Source organism: Parus major, chromosome 4, assembly GCF_001522545.3.
Source record: "Parus major isolate Abel chromosome 4, Parus_major1.1, whole genome shotgun sequence".
In the NCBI taxonomy this organism is placed as follows: domain Eukaryota; kingdom Metazoa; phylum Chordata; class Aves; order Passeriformes; family Paridae; genus Parus; species Parus major.
In genome coordinates, this window is record NC_031771.1 from 54,068,707 (window position 1) to 54,090,667 (window position 21,961).

At 39.9% G+C, this 21,961-nt stretch overlaps 2 protein-coding genes across 3 annotated transcripts in view; one reads left to right on the forward strand and one right to left on the reverse strand.

Annotated features, from left to right (window-relative positions):
• Nucleotides 1–11,963: 11,963 nt before the first annotated feature.
• FGFBP1 (fibroblast growth factor binding protein 1) lies at nt 11,964–14,494 on the forward strand. Of its 2 annotated transcripts, none has more exons than XM_015623740.2 (2): nt 11,964–12,106; nt 13,393–14,494. In XM_015623740.2, exon 2 carries the CDS (start codon nt 13,418–13,420, stop codon nt 14,132–14,134), a length of 717 nt encoding a protein of 238 aa, XP_015479226.1. In that variant the 5' UTR covers nt 11,964–12,106; nt 13,393–13,417; the 3' UTR covers nt 14,135–14,494. The 2 variants fall into 2 exon arrangements, with proteins under 2 accessions (XP_015479226.1, XP_033369859.1); XM_033513968.1 differs by having other exon boundaries at nt 12,034–12,106; nt 13,397–14,494.
• A 1,337-nt stretch (nt 14,495–15,831) lies between these two features.
• LOC107203546 (ADP-ribosyl cyclase/cyclic ADP-ribose hydrolase 1-like) overlaps nt 15,832–21,961 on the reverse strand; it is a 38,380-nt gene continuing 32,250 nt past the window's right edge. The window contains exon 8 of the mRNA XM_033513801.1: nt 15,832–17,005. Within this exon, the coding sequence (XP_033369692.1) occupies nt 16,879–17,005 (127 nt within the window). The 3' untranslated portion in view covers nt 15,832–16,878. The remainder of the gene's footprint in view (nt 17,006–21,961) is intronic.

Genomic DNA, 21,961 nt, shown 5'->3' on the forward strand with positions numbered 1-21,961 from the left:
GCATCTGGACATCTCGGCTCAGGGTAAGTCAGCAGCTAAAGGAAATCAGAAAAACCATTTCCCTTCGCCTTAGGGAACTATAAAACTTTTTATAGAACTTTACATATTTCACCTCAGCAGCAGCAGTGTTCTTTGGCAGGAACATACTTCATTTGAAGCACAATAGAAACAATCATAATGACTTGAAGGAACAACCAATATTTTTATTTCCTCACTATTTATTTATTTATTTATTTATTTTTTATTTTATTTCTTTTGTGTGTGTGGATGATTGTGTCATGAGTGTTTAAAGATTACTTTTAATCTTTACCACTAGAAAAAAATTATTACTATTCTGGGAAGATCATGGCCCTTTTTAAACATCTATATTTTAGTTTAACTCCAATAGCAAAAAATAGTATATGACTACCTTGCAGCTACAGCATAATTTACATGAGCAAAGAAAAGTCAACTGTCTTGGACTAGAAAGCAGTGCAGAAAACTGACCAACTTTAGTATCTGTGAGAAGAAATGCACATTGTAAATGTGTTCCTGAGGGACAGGAAGAAATTCATCTGAAAAGGACATCCTCAGGTTTTTCATATCTGTGTTTCTTCTGTCATATATAAAATTAATTTAAAAATTATTATTGCCATTTAAAAGCACATATAATATTTTAATTTCTAGTGCTTTCTACAACAGCTTTGTGTGAACTCATCACTTGTCAGCCCACAGACCCACAAAGGAAAACTGAATGCAGCAGAATACTGTTTTAAGCTACAAATTTCTCAGTGGTAGATATTGTTTAAAATTGTAATACATTTTATTTCCACATTCCCTTCTATTTGTACATTTCAGGATGTTTAAAGATAAAAAATAACTATAAACATGGCTTCTTGCATCTGTGTGACATAGACAAGTATCATTATCTATCTTCAGAAGGTTAGGAAAGAGATGTGTAAGGGAGCCTGTGACAGCAGATGTGTCAATAGAAACAAGGATGTTGAAGAGTTCTACAGGTGTATTTAAGCAGAAACAAACATTTAACACACAGTTGTGTAATTCTGCTAGATGAGTGCACACATGGGAACAAATCCTGTCCCTCACATGCTGCAGCTTTGGGCCTCGAACGTGCAGTGAGGGCTCCGAGGCAGAGCCAGCCTGTCCCACGTTTGACTGTCTCTCATCAGGGGCTGATGCACATGGATACAGCACTGCCCTGCAAAACACCCCTTCTCAGGTCTTGCTGCTGGTGGTTGTATCTGCCTGCATATCTTTTCTTCCAAACATAAATCTGTCATGCCTCAAAGTGCAGATTAATAAATATAGTGTGCCATTAATATGTATGTTGTGCCCAGTGAATACAATCCTGCCTATGTGTGCCAGCACAGGGTGTAATATAAACCTCCCATCTGAATGCAGCAGTGTTTCTCTGGTTTAGTTATGTTTATACTTAGTTAAAATCATTATTCTTCACTTCCTTCTGTTCATCACCTTAAATACAGTGATTTGGAGAAGGGAGAAAAAGCTGATAAGGAGAGGAACAAAAATAATATTTGAAACCTAGTCTTATGTTTTTATATTTTAAAAAAGCTTTGTGCAAATGCTAAGCAGCTAGTCTGGAGTAGATGGATCAACAGAGAACATATTGATACATTAACAGGAAAGGGCCTTTGGTGATGCCAAGGTTTCATTGATTATTCCAAAACTAAAATTTACAAGTGTCTATATGGCAAGAAGACAGCAATGAATAAAGTGGCTTTTGCCCTCTCCAATTATTCTATTTTATGTAATGCTTAAATAAATTATGGTTTGAAATTATTTAGTGAGATAATTTCATTAATTTTGTTCACCTTCAAAAATCTCTTTATGTCCTTTCAGAAGCTGTCTAAATGTTGCAATTTTTATTCTTGATCCTGTCTGGTGCACCCCACCTCACCCCCTACCACAGCAGAGGGTCGAGGGTCAGCCATTGAGCCCTTTCCTGGTGTAGACCATAGTTACACAGAACTCTTCAGTCAGCATCTTGTCCTACTTTGGAGCAGTTTTAGACTTTTAGTGGTGCTGAAATGAGGTAGGTCTAAGGGTACTTTGCTGAGCTCAACTATACTGTAAAATACCATTGTCAGAAGGAATAGTGTAGCTCCATTTATTTTCAGATCTGAGGTCATATCCTGACTTAGCACCACTGTGTTCACCACTAAACCATATTCCCAGGTGCCACATCCACATGGCTTTTGAACACTTCCAGGGCTGGTGATTCCACCACTTCCCTGGGCAGTCTGTACCAATACCTGATCAACCTTTCAGTAAAGAAATTTTTCCTGATATCCAATCTAAACCTCTGGCAGAACTTGTGGCTTTGACCTCCTGTTCTGTTGCTTGTTACCTGTAGGTGGATGCCACCCCTCACCTGGCCACCACCTCCTTTCAGGTAGTTTTAAAGAGTGACAGGGTCTCCTCAAGCCTCCTTTCCTCCAGACTAAACACCCCCGCCTTCCTCAGCTGCTCCTCATGGAACTTCTGTTCCAGACCCTTCCCCAGCCCTGCTGCCCTTCTCTGGACTCTCTCCAGCACCTCAGTGTCTTTCTTGTCATGACTGACCCAGAGCTGAGCACAGGGTTTGAGGTGTGGCCTCACCAGTGCCCAGTACAGAGGCACTGTCCTGTTCTCACTGTATTTCTGAAACAAGCCAGGTGCCTTTGGTCTTCTCAGCCACCTGGGCACTGCTGGCTCATGTTCAGTCACTGCCACCAGCTCCCCCAGGCCCTTTTCCATGGGGCAGCTTTCCAGCCACTGCCCCCAGCCTGTGGCACTGCCTGGGGTTGCTGTGACCCAGGATCTGGCACTTGGCATTGTTGAACCTCACAAAATTTGGCTCAGCCTCCTGATCCAGCCTGTCCAGACCCCTCTGTGGAACCCTCTGAAGCCATTTGGACTGTGTCATCAATAATTCACATATAATAATCACTATTTAGTAATTAAAGATAATGTTAAACAGTCTAGGACTCAGTTTCTGAAGGCTGTGGATGGGCAAAGTTGGAAGTGGTTATGGGAAGGCTGCTCTTTAGTAAATACAGCTTTCAGCCCTGCTCGCAACCAGGAGGTTCATTAACAAGGACTTAGGTCCTCTCTGTCCACATACAGGAGAAAAATCCCTCAGTTCCCTGATGGTGTGAAGTGGGACATAGATGTGAGATTCCTCTACAGGCACAGAAGAACAAATAGAATTAAACATGAGTAAAATGTTACTCGATGCAGTTCATATGATATCAGAGGGGAAAGCAGTAATTTAAACTAGAATTGGAATTGTAGTGCTGCACCTTCAGCAGTGACATTCTGATGCACTGCTTTTCACCCATTTTTAGAAAAGTTCTGGCTGAACAGGACTGAAGTATTCTAAAAAAAGTCTTAAATATTCAGAATATTGTTAGCTCTCTGCAAAACCATTAAAAATTTATTGTCTGTTGTTGGTCTCCACATGGAGGAGCTGTAGAGTTAGAAATGATCTAAGAAAAAACACTTCAAAGACATCTTCTCTAGGTTAACTACCCAAATCTATCATAAATGTTGGTGTGTGTTCGTCCTTTCAGCTTTTGCTAACCATAACAAGTTGCAACAGAACTTTGAAAGATGTATCAAGAAAATAAGATTTGTCCATTTCCTTTGTAATTTTTTTTTTTTGGTGTGCCTCCAGAGGGTTGTGTCAGATGTGGAAATGCTGCGAGCTGCCAGCCCTCACAGCAGCTCTGAAATGCAGACTTCTATGGCCATTCTTGTGGCTTGCTGAGCTTTCAGCAGGAGCTTTCAGAGCCTCCTCCAGATGTGAGCTCTGGAGCCTTACAGCTTATACTGTGTTTCAAGGATTAGCCAAGGATCATGGAGGATAAATTTCATGGCTAGTCCTTTCAGTGGACAGGTCATGCTTTGGGGCTGACACACCTTGTGGAGACATACCTTGTGTTAGCCCAAAATCACTTTTTCTATGTAGCCTAACTAGCTTCTTCAAAAGAAGAAGTAATAATCCAACTCAGTCAAACAGTATTCACAACTGTGACTGCACCTTCTTGCTGTCTTTGCTGGGATAACTGCTGTGGTTTGGGAGCCAAGGCAGTGGCAATGCAGCCTGGACATCAGTATTTTTAGTGACTGAAAAGTTCTGGGGGTGAACCATGTGTTGGTTCATGGAAAGGTTCACCTTTCCATCTGGAATCCAATGAAATAAAATTTTCTGTTAGTTATTTGCAGGATTTAGGTCTCTGTGATAGGTGACCCCAGGCATCAGTGAAGCCTCCCACAGCCACTCACTTTCTCTCTCCAGTGGGATGGAGGAGAGAACTGGAGAGAAATGTGGAGGAAAGAATGTGGGTAGAGATAAAAACATTATAAAAACTGAAGGGAAAAGGGGAGAAATGACAGCAAGTGGTGCAAAGACATTTAATTTACACCTCCCCAAAGCAGGCTGGTGCCCACTAAGTCTCCAAGCTGGGGTTACTCTAGAAGGACAGCCCTCAGTTTTACTGCAGTGTGCAATGTCATACAGCATGGAATGTCAGCTGGGGTCAGCTGTCCTGGCTGTGGCCCATCTCTGGCACACCCCCCAGCCTCCTTGCTGGGGAGGGGGCACAGTGAGAAACAGAGAAGGCCTTTGTGCTGTTTAGTGACAGCTAAAACATGGGTGTGTTATTAGCACCCTTCTAGTCACAAATTTAAACACAGCACCATATGGGCTGCTATAAAGAGCTAAATCCATCCCAGCCAGACACAGCACAGTCTCTTACACCATAAAGCCTTTGGTTTTCCATTCCTCTTTCCTAGTTTCCTTTTCCTGGAACAATTTCTTGGTTCCTGTTTCCATTTTCCCACTGTACTTAAAAAGTGTGCATGAAATGAATGTTTATCCATAGCAAGTGCTAGAAACATCTTGCTGTGCTTGGAATCAGTGCTAAACTTCACAAAATTATAAGGCAATGATAAACTCATGAGAGTTTATGCAGTATAGTTTCTTAGTCAAGGTGAAACCATCCATTCTTCTCTCGCCACACAGAATATGCACCTGTCTTTTCAACAAATATACAAAGAAAACCACTAATAATAATTGCCATAAGAAAGAAATTATTAGTAATTCTTATTACATTCAACTACATTATATTATATTAATTACATTATATACTATATATCTATGCACATGTATATTTATTGGTACAGCTTAATTTATTTACAACTTAAGCTTTATGGAAAGAGTCATGAGAGTAGATGAAGACAAGAGTTATCACCGATATAATTACCAGGCTTTTGAAAGTCCATGTATTCTGGCCAGGACTGCATTAAAGCAAAACTAGAAAGCAAATCCATTGATTTCTGAAAGTAAAAGGTTCTGGTCACATGTGGTTTACAGAAACCCAGACACAACCTCAAAAGAAGTTGTCAGCAGCTAGGGAAGAATGTCTCTCAAATATACCACATCTTGGTCTGTACATATTCTGTCTTCATTTATGTTGATCCTGTGTGTCACTTTGCAACAACATCACAGTGTGGAAGAATTTCACCACTGATCTACTGAAACTCAAATTTCAGTATTTGAAATGTTCTGTGATATAACCCTTTACTGATCTTGTTCCCCTTCACCTAGGCAGGATCAATTAGTATTTCTGCTGTATTAAAAATTAGAAGAAATTAGTATTTCTATACAAAGTAATTCAGTACTGACCAGTGCATACATCAGAAAAAACCCTAAAATTAATACTAAGTAACTTAAAATTCTCACTAAAAATAAATCTTACCATTATGTAAAGGTGGATTATAATTAGAAGAGGGTTGAATCTCATTTCTCACTTCATCCTCCCGAAGTATCTCTACAAGTATTGCCTTAATGTAAAAATGTTTTCCTGCTCTTCAGCTGGAAGGATATGGGTACTTTTTTGCTGCAGTGCTTTAAAGACAGCTCAGGCACTCAAGGCAGCTCAAAGAGGCTGGAGCATCAGGCTCAATGCTTATGGCAAGCAGGACAATCCCTCGTGTTCTGGTGATAGTGTCTGATGATTTCATGCAATGTGTCTGTAATTTCTGCCTTCTCATAGTTATGTGTGACTTGCAATTACCCAGTGCAAAGACAGTCAGTAATTTACAATGGCATATTTTTGTAATTTTACTCACTTTATCTCTCTATAAGAGACCCATTCTTTGTCCAATTGTATTTCTGAAGCTTTTCTGGTCAGACAGAGAGGCTCTTGCATTGCTCTAAGCTATGAAAGTCTTAGCAGACTAAGACAGCAATTAGTCAATAGTCTTTTCCCCTGGCTGCCAAACCAACTTGAGCATGTCCTGAATATCCTGAATCTATGCTAATAAATCTAGCAGCCAGCCTGCTCAAATAAAACCACAGGACTTGGAAATGACTGCTCAGGGAGAGTCTTTAGCTGTGCTTAAGGTAGAGAAGTGATTAACTTGTATTGCAGCCAAAAGAAATGACAACATACAAATTCAGGTTTTGAGGATAAGTTCTTCCTGATATTGAAAAGATCACTATGAAACACATTTCAGTCTAGTACCTTTTATTCCATGTTATTTTTATTTTTATTCTGAGAATTTTTATTTTTTTTAATATAAAATGTGTTCCTTGTATTCTGTGAAAGATAAATCCAACCGAAGAAGAAAAAACAGTTGTGGGTTTTTTTATCTATCAAATACCATCTCTTATTTGATGATCCTGTAGCATTATCAGAAGCAATCAAAATCTTAGGGTCTGCTGAGATTTGTATGTGTTTACCACCAACTCTTGTATCTTGTATACTAACAATCATTTTTATCATGGCATCAGCATTTAACATCCTGTATAGAAGAGGGTAATCCTGTTTATTTAATGGAAAATATTTATGATTCTTTGAATTGTTTCAGAGTCAAGGCAAACTTTCTTTAAGATTGTTCTGACACACTTTCACAATAAAATTAAAGGAGAGGAGGCATCTCAAATTTCCCTTGCTTGAATTCAAAGACCTCTTCCTGCCAAAGCGAAACACTTTGCAAACTCCATTTAGCATCAAAATGTTGGGTCTTCTGTATCGTATGTGGGGTTTTTTCTCTGTATTATCTCATTAAACAAGAGGAATTTCCTCATTATTTCAGAAAAATTCCTAATGGCCATGCTCCATCATGGGCTTGAGTTAGTGAAAACTTGTATGTTTGTGAAAACACTGCTGTCCTTACCTACAGAGATAAAGCAATGCTCTGCAGGTCTGAAAGCAAACTCTGCTTTTTGCAGCTGCCCATGCCAGTGTGTTCAGTGGGCAGGTCAGTAACAGATTAACAAATGCTGACTGCCACAGTTGTGAGCTGGGAGCCATGAGGGCTGAACCTCTGCTGAACAGAGCCTTGGCAGTAGTGAATGCAGGATTTTTTAATCAGAATGTTGCCAACATAATGCATCACTTAAATAAAGAAACACTACAAGTAAAAACTACTGACTTCATAGATGAAGAAGGTAAACAGTAATACTAGACTTACAAATAATGGATAAAACTATTAAGCTGTTAGTTTCACTTAGAGATAACCACTGTATGAAGCAGCAGTGTTCACTCAATTGAATAATCTTTCAGGAATATAGTTCTTAAATGTAAATGTGAACCTCTGCATGAGCTGGAGTTTGCTGTGAAATAACCCTACTGTTAAATCTTGTAAAGTGCTCTTTTTTATTAGCTTAAAATATAAAACATTCATTTAATTTCTGTTGTTCTGTGATTAAGTTACAGTTAACTGTTTGAATTACAGTTAATTGCTTGAATTAACTAGTGCTGGTTTCTTTTTATTTGGGTTTCATATTAGTTTTCTCTTGGATGCTGTTGTGCCAAATTCAGTTGTCAGTTTTGGCCAGCTTGTGAAATAATTGGACAGTGTTAAAGACTCCATGGAGTGAGAAACTGATGCGCTTTTTTCATATTTATTTAACTAATATGAATTTAACCCCAGGTCAAAAGTAACTGAAAATTGTTAACTTAAGAGTTTGCTTCCACTTCTTTCAAATAATTGTTCCTCCATGTAGAATAATTAATTAGCAGATCTCAGTGCACTGAATCCATCACTACATTTTAAATTAAACAGCCATTCCAGAGAAAGGCCAGTAGGCTATGGAATATCCTTCTGCAGCGCTGGGCACGGGCAGAGATATGCAGAAGAGCTGCTGGTGGTGTCACTGCCTGTGTGACAAGTGTTTTGTAAAAGGGCTGCAGCACTTTGGGCTGTTAGTTTACTGTCTTTTTATAACTCCTCAACTCACACAATCAAGAAGGAAATCAAGTTACGAGCTCCTTGCCTGAAGCTTGTTTACCTAGGGCTGGGAATGGCGTGCCAGGGAACAGCCCACAGCCAGCTCAGAGTTACTGCTCTGGGAGGTGGAGGTGTGAGTGCCACATCTGTTAATTACACACTCAGTCTCTCAGCAGGTATTCCCAGAGAAATGATGTACACCTACAGTTAGCGAACAGCACAAGAACAGGCTACTTTGTGTTAATTACAGTAAGAATTCCCTATTAATGATGTGTGTACCTATACACCAAAAATTGCTTGAATACTTCAGGACAGTAGTGATGGACCTTAATTTGAAATATAAGTAGCTCTTCACGTGACTAATGCTGGATCTGTTTTAATTCACTCTGAACATTTCCACAGAGAAAAACATCCTGTTGACCACATGTGTGACTGACAAATAGCTGATATTCTATGAAGTCCTATTTTTAGGTGGTCAAAGGAGTTCAATCAACCATTTACTATTCAAAAATTAAATTAAAGTTTTACTATTTGTATATAAAATGGAGTTTTGATTCTGTGATTAAAAAGTTTTGAATGAACAGGAACCTCTTGATGTCACAGAGACGACACCACAAGAAACTGTAGTTTGTAAATAATGCACCACTGAAACTAATAGTATAAATGATAATAATTTCCTATATCAGAAATACATATATGTGGATAATATTTAAGCAGCAATAAGAACTAACTGAGAAAGTACTGCACTTTTTCCACACCAATGAATCACACCTAGGAATAAAGATAAAACCTCTTCTCTTTGCTTAAACAGCAGAATTTAATTATTAATTTAATTATAATATTTCTGATGAAAAACTAAAGATGCTAATTACCTGCCTGAAGTTTCAGTCAAAAGGCAGAGGAATATCTCTGAACCGAGATTTTCCCTACAGAATTTACACTGGGATTTGGGTATCCATGTTCGTAATTCTCAATTACTACCTTTATTAGCTAGAGTTCCCAATTTTTCCCTATGCCTTTTAATTTTAAAAAATAAAATATATTTTATTTTAATAACTAATAGCTCTCCATACATTTTACCTTGACAAATTAGCTGTTCAGGTTTGCCATTTGTTGCATGGATCAAATTGTCTTTTGATGAATTGTCTGCATTGTTTTTTCTGTGGCAAAACTGTGCATGCAGTTTACAAGCAAACAGCATTTCAGTTCAGCAAAGGGCACAACTAAGGTGTATTTTAAAATGTGCATGACAGAAAGGAAAAAATTCTTTATTGCAAATCATGATAAACAGATTTTTGCAGCAACTTTTTGTTGGCAATTAGGAGCTAATTAAGCATCTAGGAAATTGAGCTCATACTTTAGTTTTGCGTACTTTCTTTTCAAGATGAAAACTGAAGAAAGTGACTGTTCTGATCTCCTGATAAGGCATTTCCCAGAAGGATTTCTGAGGTAGAGGATGAATATGTACTATATGCCCAGGTAGGTAGAAGACATCCACAAAACCTCAGTTCATAATTAATGATAACAAAAAAACCCAAAAAGATATTCTGAGGGCATAGCAGTAAAACTGCCTGATGTCCAGACCAACCTCCATAGACTGAGGCTAGTTCTTATGCACCTAAATATATAAATCTTGGTTTACTGGGATTTTGAGATCATCTAAGCAGGTCAGGCAGGAGCTCCAGCTGGCTCAAGACAGATGAAGTCAGAGATGAAAGCACCCATGTCAACAAGCACTTGACTGCAGAATCCTCTGCAGAACTCTGCATGCTAAAAACAGGAAGAGCTGACATGTCCATCTTGCCACAACCTCAGGGAGGGAGCACCAAAGCAGCAGAAAGCAGATCTTCACTTTTGCAGCCTTTTCTCTGCCTGTCCTCCCCATTTTTATGAAGTAGTAGGACTAGGCTGATATGTCCTATCACCAATGGGGCAGCTGAACTGAGATTGACATTGAAACTTATTTTGCTTGTCAAAACCATCAAAATGGGGAATTTTGGAAGTGATGAATGGTGGAGTGCTTAAATATTTTCAATACCTTGTGGCTGTTTTCACCAATAAATAACATTTTGTAAACATCAACAAAAAAATCTTTGCAACATCATCCACAAGAAAATTCCCTTTCCAGATGAAGAGCATCTGATATCTCCTAGTGAATATCTCTGGACAGAGACAGAGCTGGAATAGGAACACATAGCTCCTTCCTGTAAATCATGTGCTTGGTCCCATTTCCCATGGTTCTTTACATACTTGTAACCTTCCTCCTTACCTATCTGGAGACATAGGTGAGCTGCAGTAGGAAGGCATGCCTTGGTGGTTTGGTGAGGATTTTGGCTTTGGCAGTTCCTCACCAAAAGAGCAGCTAGCTCAACGCTCTTTTAGCTGAACCTAGACCCTCATCTGTCAAAATATTTCCATTTATAGTATGTTTACCCAAGCAATGGGGCATGTTAAAACTGTACCTAATTTAGTACATTGGATGGGAAAGAGCCAAAGAGGAATATCTGTCTTTATCTTACACCAGCTTCTTCTTTTCTCTCTTGTACCTTTCTTTTATTCTGATATTCCTCAAACATATACAACAAATGCCTCACATTTCTTCAGTAAAACTATCTGAAGCAACTAAGCTACAAAGAGGGATGCCTATCCCCAGCTCTGAATGTGTTTTATATTTATCTAATGCTTTTTCTTTCAGTCTGCTCCCATAATGAGCACTCATGATGTAACCCACATCTTTACACACACAAAAGTTGGGAGAGAGGGGGGAACACAGATCACTGCTGTGCAAATGAACCTTGGGCCTCTGTAACTAATTCAGCAGGAGCTTGAACTTGTTGCTGAGATTCATGCCTATGAACACTGTCCTAAATGCAGTCATATAATCAGAGAATCCTAGAATGGTTAGGATTGGAAGGGACCTTTAAATACCATCTAACTCCTGACCCCTGCCATGGACAAGGAACCTTCAACTAAACTGTTTGCTCAGAGTCCCATCCAGCCTGACCTTGAACATTTCCAGGGATAAGAAGCCCACAATCTCTCAGGGTAACTTATCCAGTGTCTTCCCACCCTCATCATAAAAAAAAAAAAAATTCTTCCTTAAATTTCATCTAATCCTAACCTCTCTCAGTTTAAAGCCATCACCCCTTATCCTGTCACTACATGCCTTGTACAAAGTCCCTCTCTGGCTCTCTTTTAGACCCCCTTTAGGTACTGAAAGGCCACTGGAAAATCTCACAGGAGCCTTCTCTTGTCCAGGCTGACTCACCTGCCTCAGCCTGTATTCACAGGAGTACCTCTGGACTGGTATTCCTTACTATTCAAATAGTTACTTATTTTGGAGGTTTGAAGTTCTTCAATACCATTTTTTGTGACACAGGGTAACAAAAAGTTCAAAAGGTGACTTTGAAATGCTTTGTGGAATTGTTTTCATTATAATTATCAAATTCTGCTAAACACAATGATAGTGCAACATGCTGATGGCATTGCAGGGTACATCCCTCAAAAGCTGGTAAGACATTTTAGAGAAGCTCATGATCTGATAAAGTTCTTTTCATTGTTCAAGAGGAGGGAAGGACTGGGCTAAAGGAACACCTAAATTATGCAAGCTCACCTTGTCACCCCCATAGCCGGGCGCTTTTTTTGTACTAAGAATGAGAGCTGGCACTTTTCCAGGGAGGTGTGTCAGAGGTAAGTGAACATGGCACTGAAGTATCCTATTGTGTTGTAACAGTCTTTCCAGAGACCTGAAGGTGTGTCCCTGCCTTTATAAATACCGCACTGCTCTTCCAAGGAGCTCCGACCCTTTGGAGAGAGGGGAATTGCATCAGGAGTTGCGTCTGGGTGCCTCCGAGCCCTCTGCAAGGTATGCATTTTAGTCATCCTGCTTTTGCACTGTTCCACTTGCAGCAGAAGGTTACTGTCAAATCGTTACCCATTCTAATGCTGTTATTTGCTGTGTTTGAAACAGAACTGAATCCCATATGAGGTTCCTTAAAGAGGGGTTTATGGAGTGAAAATTTGTGTATCGTATAAGGCACGGAGCAAGTTGAGTAAGAAGTAGAGTCTGTTCACATAAGCTGCTACCTGTGTATTCTACATTCCAAATTCATGTAACTAAAGATATTTGCAGATTACTGAATGTTTAAATGATTCTTTATTAGCATGGCTGCACATGAATTTCTGCTTTCTAACACAAACATTTGGCTACAGAGATAACTATGATGGAAACATCTAAACATCTGAAAATACGTTTAGGGATTTAATCATCAAAATTCCAGGTTTAAACCCCTCTCTCTGATCCTGAAAGCTGCTTTATAAAGGCAAACACCTACAGAAATAAGCATGTTCTGTGCAGATGCAGGTTTCGCCTTAATAATAATTTGCTAACTATCTACATTTCAAAACTGAAGTTGCACATTTATCCCTGGAATTTGGTGGCTTTAAACACAGCCCAGTATACTGCAGGTTATCTTAAACAGCAAAAAGGTAGTTCTGTTTGTTTAGCAGTCAAGGTAGGAAAGATGCATCAACAGTTACTTATTGCTGTGTGGAAAGACAACCACAACTTTTTTTCAGAGCAAATTTGAAATACTGGCATAACCAGTGAATTACTAGGATTTTCAGGATGCCTACAAAATAGTTTTCCTCAACTTGACACAAATGGTTTCCTTTCTGTCTGGCACATTTTTGAAGAATAACCAGAGGTTGGAGTAAAAAATGCTTATGAGTCATTTTACAAAATGGGAGATTGTGGGAACAACTGCTTTATTGTTACAATTTAAGATATCCATCTGTGACTGACAAATCCCAGGTTCATTTACTTCTCTGACTGCAGAAGAGATTTTAATTAAAGTACCTCAGCCACTGAGCAGTAGCATGTCCTGGCAGTGATTCTTCTGCTCCCCATTGCATAGGTAATGAAGTAACAGAAAGTTACTCCACAGCCTCTTACAAGGATAATTCATAATGGTGTTTAAACCAGGTATTATTTACACAAAGGACAGATCATTGTGCTGATAACTCACTTTAATAGGAACCAAAGAGCAGTGCAATGCCATGTCTGAAAAACTTCAACTGTCAAATGTAATACAGCATTAAGTGAAAATGTTTTTATCTTTCTGTTTGTTTGTTTGCTTGCTTGCTTTGAAGGCAGAAAATACGCAGAACAGAGACCATGAGGATCAAAAGCTTTGGACTCCTCTGTGTGTTGATGTTGGTCTCCCAGATGCTGCTAGCCAACTGTGAAAGACAGAAGGGAAGAAAGAAGGGAAGACAAGGCATAGAACATGGTGGAAAAACACAAAAGGAATCTAACCACGGCAACGAAAAAGGGCATAAGACAAAAGGAGGAAAATCATCTCCTAAAGGCAAGTTTGGAACCAAAGAAAATGCTGAGTGCACCTGGTCAGTGATGGACACCAATGCTGTTACTGTGCACGTACAGTGCAAGCACGGTGACAGTGAGTTCTGGTGTGAATTCTCTGGAGACCCTTCTAGCTGTGCACAGTATGCAGGAAACCAGAAATCCTACTGGAAACAAGTCTCCAGATCCCTAAAGAAGCAGAAGCAAATTTGTCAAGACCCCAAAAGTGTACTAAAATCTAAATTATGTAGGAAAGGCCCACAAAGTGCTCACCTCAGGTTGACTCACTCAAGCCTACTAACAGCAGTGGGTCCTGCCAAAGAGAACACAATGCATCACACAAAAGAAGTTGTTCAGACTCCAGAAGATGCCTCTGTGACAGAAAAAAGGCTAGAGCACAGTCCTCAAGACTGTGTTGAAGATGTAGATTACATTGACCAGAGAAAGGTGGCTGAGGAATACTGTCCAGAGAGCTTGCTTTCTTTCTGCAACTTTTTTATCACAATGGTCCAAGACAAGCGATGCTGAGGAGGTGTTTCTAAAGCTCTGAATCATGAAAGCCTGGTCTCTTTTAAGTTACTGCAAACCCTTCCAGATTTTATGCTCGTGTTATATAGTGTATATAAGCAAGAAGGAATATATTTTTCTGATTTTGTATATACACAACAGACTAACTCAGTTGAAGATGTTATAGATGTTATGTGCCCAAATTGCTACCCAATGGATGTGTTACCAGTGGATGTTACAGAAGTGTATCAGTAATCTCCTTGGCCCTCTTCGAGCTGTCCAAGCCAAAGTGATGAATTCAGTGCCATGCACTTCTTGGCTATGTACAATGCTTTTGACCTAAAAATTACTAAGAAAAATAAACTTCAAAATACAGTAAAATATTCCCTCTCTCTCTCTCTTTGTGTTTTACTAGATTTCTCTGTAGGTGTTAAACCATTGTCAAAGAATGATCTTCAACAATATCTAGGTGAAGTGTTGTTTATAAAGTAGTTTTAAAAATACCTCTGCAGCTTTGCAAACTTCAGCTTTTGACAATGAGCTACATTATTGTTAGATTTTCATCATTGCAGTAATGAAGGGTAAAAACATTTTCTGATTTGTTTATGAGCGTGCAAATCAGTTTTTAACCTCACCAAAGGATGTCAGAACACTTTGGAAACATCAATTCCCTCTTTTCTCCTGCAGTCTGAAGTACACTGTACAAACTTTCTGGTAAGTTTCTGGGATAGAATGAGTTATACAAGTTTGTACATAGGCCCAGGACTGGACCCCCTATTTAACAAATAAAGAGCTCATATTCAACACTGCCCGCATGGTTTTTGGAAATTCCATGTTCTTTTATCTTTCTTTATGGAAGATACTAATATTTTTTCTGTTTGTTAAACTTCATCTATGTTAAAAAATCCCAAACAAACTAACAAAAACCCACAACATAAAAACCCCACCCAAAACTCCAAGAACAAAGTCTTTAGAAAATGTAAAACTAAATAACAACAACTAATCTCTGCTGATTTTTTGAAAATTCAGCTGATTTGCTGAAATTTTGAAAATTCAGCTGGAAGAACTGTAAAATACAACTTACACTTTGCTTGTAGATCCGAGCACAGAAATATGGTCTTCTGCTACTGGTCCACTTGAGGAAACTTGAAATTTCATGAAAAACAATTTCGCGATAATTTCTAGCAAATTAAATTAACATTTCTGTCTCTTGAGAAAATACAGCCTCTTTTCCTCTGTTAATATGTCATTGCTAGAGTATTTTTAAAATGGGTAGTTATGAGTTGAATGTGGGATGCTGCTATTAGTCAGAGAAACTGTGTTTGAGAAGGATTCAGATGTATTTTACCAAGTAAAAATGGCAAGAAAAGAAGCAGATTCTTCTTACTGAAGTTCTGGTCTCTGCATGCCCTGTGGAAACAGTAGCTGTTAGCAGGCCATAAAGGCAGCAAAAATTTGGTTGGACTGGTGCCCATAGCTAAGGAAAACTACAGTAAAAAGGGGCATCAACACTAACACCTGTGAGGCTGGGAGACACAGCCCTTTTTGTGCCAAGTAGGGTGGGAAAACATCTACCAGGTCTTTATTATTAAGGGAAATACATAAATACTGAAAGGGCAGGTAAGCTGCAGCTGCTAGGCACTTTGTGTGTTGGCCTACACACCTTCACAACCACAGGAGATGACTGAGATAAGAAAGTCAAAAATGCAGAGGAAGCATTAGGAGCTTTATTTGGCCCAAGCAATCATACAATGCAGTAATTAATTGTTAATGTCTGCTCCAGTACACAGACACCTTTCTATTAGTTCCAGATTATAACCAGAGCACTGGGCAGGCCTGACTTAAGAGGCTTACTTGCTCCAGATATTTTGGAAAATGTCCAGTCCTGCCTATCCTTAGCTGCTGTTACTCTCAGGAGCACTACGGTGAGGACTTTGTGGCCTGAAGCACAATCACTGCTCTGAGGTGCCAGAAGGCACTGCTGTCCCTGTGGCTGCCAGCCAGCCAGGCACATGGGGCCAGTGACATATCCCAGAGCAAATTCCAGTTTGGGATTCCAGAGCTGTGAGTTACATCTCCATGTGCAGGACTGTCAGCACCTGGACCCATGTGCTGGAGTTGCACGTTGCTCTCCAGGGATGCACTATATTTCTTCTTCCTCATCTTCTTGTTTCCATTCAGGGCTGACTTTTATCTTCACATGTGGCTCTTCGCAGGAGGAAAACATGCTCATTCTCAGCAGCTCATGGATGCATTTCACCTTCAATGCAAGCAGTTGTGCAAGGACAGTGTGGAGCATCAGGAGAAAAAGGGGGTCTCTGTGCAGCCTTTTTCCTCAGAAGGTGGGCTAATATGAGAGCAAAGATCTCAAAACTGTCTCAGCCAAAGTGAAGAATTTTTTACCTCCATGGGTGTGTAGTTTTGAATGTTCTTCAGAAGGGTGCATTTCAGAATAGCAGGGTCTGAGGCAAATATATCTGGAGTCTAACTTCATTACAACCAGTTCTATTATTGTACTGACCACAACCAAATGGCTGAGAGGGTCTAAGGTCTCCTTGCACTTACCAAGCCTTGTGTTTTTTCAGCCAACATCCACAAAGTGATCACTTGACACCAATCACATATGAGTCTTTCTTTGGGGCATTTACTGAGTCACTGAAGTCAGTATAACTTTAGTGATTGTGGAGTCAAATAAAACTTTTCTGGTATAAATAAAAATTTCCTGGTATGGTTCACCTTAGGACCTCTGCTTGTTATGAAGAAGTTCACAGCTGAGCTCTATTCTCTGTATCTTTGTCCCAGGTGACCAGTTGTCCTTGTGTCACAACTTCATGTTTGAAGAACTTGATGGCAGTGACTTTTCTAACACATTTTCTTGCAGGACAGGCAGGACTGCAGTGAAGGAAAACAATGAATGGGTTTAAGTTCTGAGTGTGTGGTCCAAGTCCTCTCTCCTACCATATTGAAAACCTAACAATCTCTGCCTTCTTAGTGTTAATGTGAGTTATGGGAAAAACCAGCCCTATTTTACACCTGGGAAAACAAAGTACAGCAAGGCTGGATGACCTTGACAGTCATGGGAAGAATATCAGAGGCTGGATCAGCAACCAGACACAGATCTAAAATTCCAGAGGCTCCCTTCTCCCATGCTCCATAATTAGACTATTCTGCACAAGAGCTGCATGGATTTGCTCTTGAAGATATCCAGCTAACTTCTAGGTATTTTATAAATATTCGGAGAATCTAGGTGAAAAATTAGATTACTTTCTAGGCAATATAGTTTGTTTTCCAGACAACCCTGTGTGTTATAATTTGAATATTTACTTGGGAAGCAAGATGAGTTCCTTCTCTTCTTTTGAAGAGAAGGAACTCATTTTAGCTTCAGAGATGATGCTTCAGGGAGTTTCTCTTCTCCTGCAATATGGAATACTTATACATTTGGTAAATGTTTTAGATGATGGGTGATCTTTTTAGATGGACCCAACTCCCACATACTCCCACAAATTCTTAAACTCTCCTCAAACTTAGGAGAGTCAGAAAATCAATTTTATTTTAAAAAGAGAAGAGGCAAATTTGGAATTTTTCCAACAGTTGTCTTCTAACATATGATGGTTTTGTCTGGAAAAAGTTACATATTTCTTTGTATTCACTAGGGAATGGGAAGACATTGTTAGTGTCCAGCAAATAGCTGTGGCAGTGCAGCACTACCTAAGAACCTGTACATTTCAGCTCCTTCAGAGTTTTATTCATTACTATTTACTGCAGTGTATTGTATGTCCACATTCACACACAATTTCATGTGAATGAGTTTCCATTCCTTTTGCAACCTCCTTTATTCATTTACCTCTTTGGCAACAGGACAAATTACATATCTAATCTCATATGTTGCTTGACTGCTTGAAGGAGAATAGAATCGAGTGACTCAGCCTTCCTGCTTCCAGGAGTTCCCCACCCTCCTCTTCCCCCGAGGGGGCCAATGGGTATCTGCCACCTGATATCACCTCACCTGGGAATGACCAACCATAGTGGGGACTGTGTTCAGACAAGACACATTTTATACTGCCATGCTCCCTCTACTGAACCTAGATAATAAATTCCCCTCCCTCTTCCACTTTTGCCTTGTTTTTTTCTGATGCTGCCCTGAGCAAGGCAGCTCAACACTTGTTGGGTGCTGCTGCACCTCACTCGTACCTTTGCTGGGTTTGCATTCCAACTCGATATATTATATAGTTTGTTCCTCCAGGCTATTCCAAGAGTGATACCATAACAGGAATTGATCAAAAGGAAAAATCCACCTTGGAAAATCCATCAAGGATGGGGAACTTAGCAAGTTCCAGCCTGTAGGAGTTCCTTGCAGTCTGATCCCTTGGATGATGCTCCTAATGAAAGCATGCATGTCCTCTGCCTGTTACCACCATAAAGGCTGCAAATCCAAGGGCATTTCTGCATTCTAACATCCTGGAACTTCTTTCTGCTCCCTTCTTGGCCGAGCAGGGGAACTCTGAACCCTGGCTGCAGTCATCACCTCTCTTCAAAAAGCCTGTGAGGAGAAGGCAGAAGGCAGAACTCCTAGTGAGCGCAGGGTTATCAGACACTGAACATGTGGAGGGCTTGGAGGAATATCTGTGTGTCTCTCCTGCTCCTTCCATTGCTATTACTACAGTGAGACAATACATGGTCACAGATAAAGAGAGGGGACTGGCCATGACCTAAAGCTTTTTACCTGTTTGCAGAGCTTTGTAGCAGAAAAGGATGCATTAGGGCCCAGCTTATCCCTTAGACAAGGATTGATACCTGAGGGATTTCTTTAGAAACACACTGCTATCCATGTAAAGTATATGTTTTATTTAGCCACCAGAATTTCTTCCAGACTTGCTCATCAACCCTACTGGAAATACCTGGTTTTTAAAGAAGTGATAGTAAGTGGAAGAACAGTGAAATGTTCCCATCAAGCCAATGTTACCTGCCTGCCTTGGCCACAGATTGTACCAGGCCCCATGTGGGAATGATAAATTTAATTATCCCAAAGCTCCCAGTGGAATGTGTAAGTCTCACACTGATTTCCAGGCAACAAACAGACACATCAAAGGGACTTTGTTATATCGTGAGAGCATGAGACATGCTCAAAACCATCCACCAGTGAGCACATATAAGTACTCTGTGGTGCGTTGTGTATGCCAAGGAAGAGAGTTGTTCCAGCCAGCCAGAACGTTTGATGTTAAAATTAATCTTGAAATGAAGAAATTACAGTATTATCTGTAACAGGAATATATTCTATACATCCATAATATGTGCAGTAATTATATGTAATAAGTGTGCTTAAATACAAGTATATTATTTATATAATATGATTTTTCTTTACATTTTTTGCCTGAAGGTGCTGTGGTCTCTAAAGTCACTCTAGGTAGAGGTGATGTGGTTCCCTGAAAAATCTTGCACTGCCTTTGGGCCCCTGCACATCAGCTGAATCCCACCAGATGTATGTGCCAGGGCAGCTTTGTTCCTGCTGCTTGTTCAGCGCCTGCAGTCCTCAGTGTCCGGCAGGGAGGCCTCCAGCTAAGTGTTACACCCAGAAACACTCCATTCCTTATTTACATGTGCAAATTGCACAGAACAGACCTAAAGAGTAAGCTCAGAGACAGACAGCAGTGGAGCACTAGGGGTGCTGGATTTTGTGCAGTTCCAGGGGAAATATTGTCTCCAAAGAAACCGTGACACATGGGCACGTGTTGGGGTGCACAGCCCCCATCTGGGTTAGTGATCAGGTTGCTGCTTGTACAGGGTCTCTAGAGCTCCCAGGCCACTCTCACTGCAAGTGAGGACATCGGCTGATGATGTCCTGGCCAGTGTCCAGAGAGATAATTACACTGGGCTGCCCAAGCTCTTCTGGGAATTTCAGTCAGATGCAGCTTTCTTCACTGTCTTACACTGCTTTGTGCCCTGACTGCTAATGCTCTGGTGTGGCTGATCTCACATAGGCAGGGGACTGGAAGAATATTTACTGAAGACCCCAGGTCTGAAGGAGGATCAGTAATTAAGGCAATTTTCAACTGTTATTTTGAGAGAAGATATTGAAAAGAAAAATAAATTAAAAGTGATGATTTTAAAACAAAAGCAGAAAAAACATTGTTTTCAGAGAGGCAGATTTAATAATAACAATTAGAAACAGTTTTTGTATCCAGTGGTTTTATCTTGAATGTCCTTGTGCTTGGTGTTTCATCTATAATACCATCCACAGAATCCTATGAAAATTTGACTATCTTTGCCCTCACAGTGTGAGTAAGGCTTAAAAACATAAATGAAGTCTGCATCAGCAGTTCAAAAGCCAAGTTCCAAACAGAAAGAGCCACCTATTTATTATTACCTTAAAAATTGCTTTCTAACCTAATTTCAAAAGGTGATCCACAACTTTTGAGTGCTTTACACTGTGAGGAGAGAGACACCAGGCAATCAAGTGTGAGCAGTACTAGCAGAAATTACAATTGTAAAGTTGACTTCTTCAAAATAAAGCAGTGAAAATGTACCTGCAAAAGAAATGTTAAGAAATGATCACATGAGATTCTGTGGGAGTGATACCTAGTGGTGAATAAAAGTGTAATTCACAGAAAAGAGGCTGGTAATGTAGGAGCTTGTGACCCTACCTGCATGGCTCATCTGAATTTGAATGAATCCCCCTACTTGCTCCTGTAGACAGGTCTGGCAAGAGTACACCTGACATTTCCAGGAGTGTGTTAGCTTCACCTTCTGGAAGCACAGAAAGGTATTTGGAGATTAAAACTCTCTTAATTTCCTTATAGCACCTATCTACATGTGACCCTTCCTATCTCTTGAATGTTGAATTTGACTCCTTTTTGCATTTGTATTCCTTGAGTGGCCTTGTGTTTTCCTGCTGAGCTCCACCCATTTACAGCAGCACTGTTTCCAAGGACATACATCTATCAGTGCTAGTGAAGCTCCTCTGGACTTGCATAAACACAGCTCAGAAGTAACTTTGGCTATCATTGGGATTAATTTTATCTTTTGAAATAGCTACTGTAATTTACTATTTATGAGTAAGTCAGAGGAGGCCAAATAATTACATGCTTGCAAATAGAATTAATCGAAAAATTGAAAACAGGATCAAAGGAGAAAGTAGCAGAGGCACAATCAATGTCTATCTCTCAACATCTCTCTCTTTCCACCCTCTCATATGTCATGTATTTTAGGCCATGTATTTTAGGCTTCTTCATGAATACAAGACATGACTGCTGCAGGAGTTCAGCACACACCGTCGATCTGACCTCACTGGTACCTAATGTACCTGACCTGATGGGTAGGGAACCACTGGCTGCCTAAAAAGATCCAAATGTGTTCATTCTCTCTGGTTTTGTGACTGGGACATCCAGTTATCACGGAGTGTTATTCCCACTCTTAGGCTGGGGCCTCCTGATTTTTGCAGCCCAGAGTTCAACTGATCATTGGTAGTGAGCAGAAGTTTAATCCAGTGGCTGCTGTCACAGTATTCCTCCTAATTTGAATACAGAAGGAAACAAACTTCACTGATTGCAGCAACACATAAATGTTTGCTTTCTTTAGGCATGTTCTCACTAGTTTAAATGTTACTGCAACCAACTATGACGAGTTACTGCTCACCATAGTCACCTCAGATTTCATCCACCAATCGCAGGCACTCAAGAAACTACAACATATCTGATGTTTGTAAGAAACATCTTTGAGACTAGGCAATTTCATGGTCCTATTTTCTCCCCTTTATTTGGGGTCGTGGTGTTTCCAAATGCCTCTGGTTCTCCAAAGTCAACCAACATGCTCTAAAACTTGACCACTGAACTCTTAATGCCACAAGAAAAG

What these genes read in the sequence shown, in the direction of transcription:
- FGFBP1 (XM_015623740.2), top strand. Translation starts at nt 13,418, where the DNA reads ATGAGGATCAAAAGCTTTGGACTCCTCTGTGTGTTGATGTTGGTCTCC.